The 7404-nt window shown below is 39.6% G+C and overlaps 1 protein-coding gene across 2 annotated transcripts in view; it reads left to right on the forward strand.

The window, feature by feature from the left end:
- Positions 1 to 7404, forward strand: part of tbc1d22a (TBC1 domain family, member 22a) — a 136858-nt gene that overhangs the window by 46726 nt on the left and 82728 nt on the right. For both annotated transcript variants that reach the window (XM_015049043.1, XM_015049042.1), the window contains exon 9: positions 2538 to 2652. In XM_015049043.1, the coding sequence (XP_014904529.1) occupies positions 2538 to 2652 (115 nt within the window). The remainder of the gene's footprint in view (positions 1 to 2537; positions 2653 to 7404) is intronic.

The raw sequence follows: 7404 nt of genomic DNA on the forward strand, positions 1-7404 counted from the left end.
AGGCTTTAATTTTCACCCCGCCAGGCTAAGCGTAATTTATTTTAAGTATGTTTTTTTTATACACTTGTAACAGTGATATTAAAGACGAATTAAGCTAGGTTTATAGTTGACATATTCCCAAATTGTGATTCCTGTTTGTGCATCTCCAAAATTTTGTACCTTTTCACTTTTTTTTTTTTTTTTACATAAAAACACGGTGGGCCACCGGTGGATTGCCCCAGCGCCCCTACCGCAGGGCTTAGAAGGTTTTCTGGGGGAAACCCTATTTGTCCTTTCATCCATTTTTTTGTGAAAGGAACAATTTCCTCTCCACTTTTTTGAGATTAGCTTTATCTTGGTCCTTGGGGTCTCGAGCTAATGGGATGAAGCCATAACCGTTTGACACAGGAGGCGCGGGGAAAGCCGATTTCCTGTCCTGCAGATGCTTTGTTGGAAGAATCTGAGGTTAATGTGAGATTAGCAGAACGTGCTCTAAACTTTGATGTCTCTCTTTGATTTTTATTTTTTAAGTACACAAACAGAAGAAAAAAAAAAGGAAAAAAAAAGAGGGTGTTGGTTCACCCACCATGGCTCTCTGTGTAGCTGCCAGTGTGAAATATGCATGTCAGCTTTGGAAGCTGCATGAAAAGAAAGTCCCATTACCCACTCGGCCTTCTATCGCCGGCACCTCTTCCTGTTTGATTGATGCGGCTTTGATAAGAAAAGAGCGGGCAGGTGGAGGAGAGTCTGCGAGAGATCTGCTACTGTCTGACATCACCGCGTTTACATCAAGTCAGAAATAAAATGAGTAATTCGCTTGTTATACACATGGCATATTCCCAAAAAACAAGGGGTGCAGGGAAAAGAAGAAAAAACTTGATAGGTTGGGGGCTATGCCAAGATGTGAGAGCTCTTTTTGATGAAGGAGAGGTAAAGACATTTGGACACCAGAAAAACAAGCTGAGCATCAAGCCCTCTTCAATTCACTCTGGCTGACAGCATTAAACAGTCCCTCATAACAAAGATGGAAGTGTTCGCCCGGCAAAAAAAACCCCAAGAAAAAACCCCTGAAAGTATTGAAAAGGAGAGGAAAGAGAGGGAGAAGGACGGGCGGAGTCACAGAGAAGAAGAGCAATAGATTGAATACACTCGTGTCAAAATGAGGTTTAAAATGGGCTGAATCAAATGTTTAGCTGGGAAACGGTAATCAGATGGTGCTTAACGGCGTTGAAGCCAAATCAATTCATTTTGAATTACTATTTAGCTCTTGGAGGAGCCTGTTTTTATTAATTGAACTCAATCCTTTCTGAACCAGAGAGGCACCGATCAAAGATTGTTGTTGCCGATTTCCAGTCATAAATGCTTTTAAGAAACCAACCCACCAAATCCAGATACAACAGATTCCTTTTTTTACTTCATGGGAAAAAAAAAAATATTAAATCACCCTCAAAATAAAGTATTTGTAGAAAAATAAAACACTTTTGTCTCATATGTTAGGAGGGGAGGCGGATACAGGTATCCAAACAAATAAAACCCAGCTAAAAGAGAATTACAGGCTAATTTTCCATTCCCATTTCTTTTATTTTTTCATTTTTATTATTAATTTTTTAGAAATGACTGTCCACTTTAATATTTGAATATAAAAGTAGCTCATATTTATATCTTGGTCAGTTAACTTATTCATTCATTTGCCTTAACTGTGCTACTGTTTAAACTTTACCTTTAATAACATAAAGTTACCTAATTTTTAAAGTGCAATCAGTAATACTTTTATAACAAATTTATATCAGTAATGATTTCCTGGTTAATGTCAACTTGTCATAACAAAGACATTTTGAATAATGTCAACTTTGTATTAAAAGTGTCATAATTTACCAAATGACGCTTTATGACAACAGTCATAAATATTCATGAAGGCTTATTCATGTTCATGACATGTGTTATGTCATGTTTATGACAGTGTCATGACAGTCTTATTCACCCCCCTTCAAATAAAGTGTTACCCTTTTCCCAGACTGTGACTTCTAGGTTGGAAGGAAAATAATTGTAAGGTTTATAAAGGACTAATTAATATCAGTAACCGTGTCAGAACTAACACAGTTTAACACACCTCTAAATCATTGGCCGTGTCCGTTTAAGTTTAACCAGCTTATTGTTTGAAACGTTCTTGCCTTTTCCACACCCAACTCCTCTGCCATCAATCAACGCCGCAGTGTCTCATCTAGAATTGAAACGAAACAAAAACTAAGCAAATACAATGCCCGTCTGGCACAGCAGGAGCTCTGACACGTGTATTTCGTATCCAACATTCATTTTCTGCTCCGCTTGCTCTATAATTAGCGGTTCCACGTTAATTAGAGGGTTCTCCGGCCGTTTGGGCGCCACGACCTCCATATTTTTGGCCCCACGTTTCCTCACGATCGTAGGTGAAACACTGCATACTAATTGCTTCAACAAAGTAGCTTTTTTTTTCTTCACTGGAGAGAAAGTCTGATGCAATTGCTTCCCTTCCATGAGCCATTGTTTTTTGACTGACTGCTTGTGTCCGTCTGTTGAAGATATTTGAGCGGATTTTGTTCATCTGGGCCATCCGGCATCCGGCCAGCGGCTACGTGCAGGGCATCAACGACCTGGTCACGCCATTCTTTGTCGTCTTCGTCTTCGAGTACATCGGTGAGTGACGGCGCCCTCCCTACCTTCTCTCACTCTCTCCACTCTTTATTTCCCGCTTTTAAAACTTCCCTGCTCCTTCATGTCGCACGCTGAGTGACCGCCTTCTGTAGACGGTATGAAGTTGGGCTACTTTCTGTTTCACCTGCGCAGATTGTAGGAAATCTCTCGCGGGACCCTCTGAGCCGCCTCATTTTACACCCGTCTACCCTCCATCCATTCTGCCCCTCCCTCAAACAAGCAATCCATGTTACATGCATTGCTTGTTTGAAATAACATATTTCAAATTAAGCTTTTTCCGTTCTGCTCTCCTTTATTGAAACATTCCCGTCGGCCCTCCTCGGCTCTTTTTTCCCCTCCCTCTCCGTTTCACTTCTGCTTTTCTCTCTTCCTGCATTTGTTTTTCCCCTCCCCTCTTTGCCTTCCTTTGACTCTCGTCAGATCTTCAAAGCGTCATCCCTCGCTCCTGTATGCCATGTTGCCTCCATGCGCTGATGAAGCCCGACTAACAAACGCAGCCAACAAACCTTCAAATGTGCCTGGCTGGCATCTTACATGATGGGTTGATGTGCTGCTCTGCTGTTATTTGGTGTTTCTGTCTTCTGACGGAGAGAGCGAACCAAAACACAAAGGTTCTTTTTTTATTTATTTTTTTAAATATTTTGCTTCTTTCGAGATGAGTGTAATTCTGCTCCTTTTGTGGGGAGGGTAGACGTTTCGACATGTGCTCTCTCCTGCTGTACACTTCCCAGGTGTTTGCTTTTATTTCACTTATTCACGTTTTCCAATGTTCTTGTCATTTCTCTACATGCATGTATTTGTTCATATCTTCATTTCATCCATACACAAGATTCAGGTTTCATTTTTTTGACAAAACTTTCAGCTTGTATGTTGAAAATAATCAGGGGGAAAAAAAAGTGTCTTCAGTCAGAAGCTTTTTCAGTTGCTGCAAAACCGACTGCTACAGGAGAGCCTCACTGCCCACAGCCATCAACATTGATGTAAACTTGTTGAAGAAATGTGTATAAAATGAGTTATGACATTTGATCTCCCTCTGGGATTAATAAAACATTTTAGACTTTAATATACAATTTCATTATACCTTTAAATGTATGAGGTGTGCTCTGTCTGAGGGGTAAAACACTGAACTTACAATCTGGACCAAACAAATCATATAGAAAAAATATATTTGATATATCCGTCTGTTAGCTTTTTCTACTTTCAAAGAAACATTTCAGTTCACTAAAAAAAGTCAGTTTTAATCAATGAAATACCACTAATAATCCCCAAACTCCTTTTCTACTAAAAGTCTCAAATTTATTGATAAATTTAAGATGATAAACCTACAAAACAAATAATGGTTTACAGTTGATGCTTGAGATTTCAATAAGATCCTTTGTCGCAATCAGTTTGCTGACATTTTGTCGACAGCAGCTAAACGTCATTTTTATGGACGTGTAGAAATGTATTTACATTTCCAATTTATGGTCTTTTAACTTCTTTAAGTGATTTTCCTCTTCATACAGTGATACTTTTGCTTCAGATGCACACCAATTTAAATCTACATTTTAGGACTAGGAGTACATTTGCTTTGTGTCTGCAGTTCTTCCCTCGTGGTACCTGCTAACAAACAGAGATGCACTTAAGATTTCACTTTGAGACGGTAAAGAAAAAGTGGGAAAAGGGGCAGCAAAGTGAAACGGAGCAGACATGGTAGTAGTAAGAAAGGATTACAGCCAGCCTGAGAATGAGCCCAGATCAGCATGAGCTGTACATCACACACTCGGTGTGTGGGATGCACTCAGTCTTTCATGACTCTGAACACGAGGCTTCACCCGAGCTTGTCACTAAAGGTGCTTTTTGGCCAGATTTGAAGATCTTTCCCACTTCTTCACATATTTTTATTTATTTATTTTTTTTTCCCACTGAGTCATACACCTGACCTGTCAAAGCAACAAGAAAACAGCGGCATGTTGAGAAACATGAAATGTCAGAGAAAAGCTCTGACAGTTTATGAGGAAAACGTTTTGGTGTTTTTGCGACTGGTAATTTAAAGCTTTCTCACTTGCTGACAATGGGACTATCCACAAAAGACGTTTAAACCTCTCTGAATTTCTTGATTCTCAGCTTCCACAGAAATCGACTTTTTTTTTTCATAATCCTTTAAAGTTGCCTCGGACTATAGAAGAACTAATGGAGTTTGCTGCAAAACTATGTATGGGTTACAGCAAACATGCGGAAAAGCCTTTTAGCTAACATGCAGAGTTCAGAGTTGTGGAATTATGTAAAATTGATTTTTTTTAAGCTTTACGTCATGTTATGTTTTTCTCCTCATCAAAAGCAAACATGGAGTGTTGCATGAGTGTTCCCATGGCAACCATTCAGCTGTGCAAAACATCCGGGTGGACCTAGCTCCGCCTTTCAGATGAAGCTCCTCCTCCGATCTGCAGCTTCCAAGCTTCTGCCTCACAGAGCTCTCCTCACCCCACTCAGCTCCTTCAGACTAGCCAGCAGCAATTAGCAAGCACCTGGTAGAACTGCACATCTGCTGAGCTTATTGGTGGAGCTACTTGTCAGTGGAGCATTGGTGAAAATGTTAAATGGTTAACAGGGGAGCCATGCTGTGATGACTTCCTAAGTGTTTTAAAGATACAAAGTCACAATTTTAAAGCATTAAATGTACATTGAGTCATATTTGATACATATATATATATAAACAACTGAAGGCATCATAGTTACTTTATTGTGCTATAAAATGGCACCATGTGCCTGGAAAATACATAACACTGCTCCTTTTAAATCAGAACGTGTAACGAGATTAAGGACTTGAGACTTAATTTAGCTCATCATAATTCATTTCCGGGCACAAAAAGAATGATTGTTTTGTTTGAACAACTCTGATTGTTCTACAACGCCTTCCCCTGTTCTCCTGCAAGCAATAAAACAAAGCGAGGGGCGCAGTGGGCGATTATTAGTAAAAGGTCACATAGATTTTCATCTCGCTGAGGAGAGATTGAGCTGCAAACCGGCTAAACACCGAGCCAAAATGTTCTTAGAAATTGAGATGGCAGCAGCTTGTTCATCCTCTCCACTTGCAGTCGAACACAGTTCCTCATTTAAGCTCTTCATCAAAAGCAAAAAATCCATTAAAATGTCTGAATTGGATTAAAAAAAGCCAGTATCAGTAGAGCTGGTTAGTGTTTTTTAGCATCATGGTGTAGATAGTTTATTGGCCTGTTGGGAACAAATCGCTTTTGTTGTTTTTACTCTCTTCTCAGTTCTTTATAAAACATTTGAAGTTGTTCTGCTGTTAATCTATCCAGATTTGTCCCAAAATACATCCAACTCAAAATGTCTGATTGGCAGATTAGCACTAAGAACAGTTAGTTTTTGAGCCCACTACAGAAGGAAAGCTCGCAACATTGTTAAACAACAAATTGATCTCCAGCTTCTTTTGTTTCATCTGTTCCGAGCCATTAGCCAACAAGAAAATGTGTCTTATTAAGGCCAGGGTGGTGCCATGACAGTGGCAAGAGGTAGATCCAGTCCCCCTTTTAATTTGCTGAAGGTATTGATTGACCAGAGGATCGCTAATGTAATCTGCATGGCAGTATCTTAGTATGGATCTACTCCGCAGAGTGATGAGAACAAGCGAGCAGCTCGGAGGAGAGACAGTGGCGAATGTGAAAACAGTGGAAGGAGAAGCAAGACTGGGGTGGAGACAAAGTAGGAGATAATGGCAGCAGTCGGAGTTCCTTAAGAGGAGGAATGACAGAGAGGGACGGAGCTCGAAGCAAGACTTTTACAGAAAGAGGGATTCAGATGGCGCTCCCATGCTGTCAGGAAACATCAGTGTTCTCCCATCAGTGGAGAGAGAAACAGCTTGTGCTTCCATCACAATCTTCTGCGTTTAAGACGCTCGTGTCACAGCAGAGAGAGGGAGAGAGAGCTACGGCTTTTCAGTTGCTGGGCTTTCATTAGGATTTCTGCAATTAGCTCTGGGCCAAACGGAGATTCACAGTAGGCCTGGGACGATTAATAGCGATTAATTGATTGTTGAGAAAATCGTCAACTAACTTAATAATCGATTAATCGTTATCTGGAGTATACAGACTCAAAAGAAGAACATTTGCTGAGGGGGAACCCCCCCCCCCGCCAAAAAAAACCCAAAAAAAAACTATACATTCTGCATTAAAGAGAAAAAAGCCTACCTTTTTCTGTAAATATGTTTTACAGTTTTAGCTTCACCTGGTTGAGATTTATTAAAGGCAAAAAACAGAATTAAATTGTTTATTTAATGCATTTCTAATGTTCCAAAAAAAGACATAAGTGGTTAAATAAATAAAAAAATCTGCACAACCTTCCATATTTGTTTTTATTGGATTAATCATCAGAATAATAATCGTCAGATGCAGCAAATTTGACATACTGAAAAATTTGGTCATGCTATATTCCACCATTATTTTAAGAAGATAAAGGAAGGATGGTTTTTGTTTTCAAATCATCAGATCAACGTTTAATATTAAGGCACTCGTTTAGTTTGGGAATATCATGGAAAATTTGTGATTTCTTTTGAAATGATATGTTTTAAAACTGCATATCAAGTTATTTTTGACTTGCCTTTTCCCTGTGGTGCTTTGCAGAAGCAGCCATCCTTGGTGAAAAGACGAGGTTATGCGGATTGTTCTCTCTCTCTCTCTCTCTCTCTCTCTCTCTCTCTCTCTCTCTCTCTCTCTCTCTATATATATATATATA

This window comes from Poecilia latipinna, unplaced genomic scaffold, assembly GCF_001443285.1.
Source record: "Poecilia latipinna isolate Pla-1442-1.1 unplaced genomic scaffold, P_latipinna-1.0 Scaffold921, whole genome shotgun sequence".
Classification (NCBI taxonomy): domain Eukaryota; kingdom Metazoa; phylum Chordata; class Actinopteri; order Cyprinodontiformes; family Poeciliidae; genus Poecilia; species Poecilia latipinna.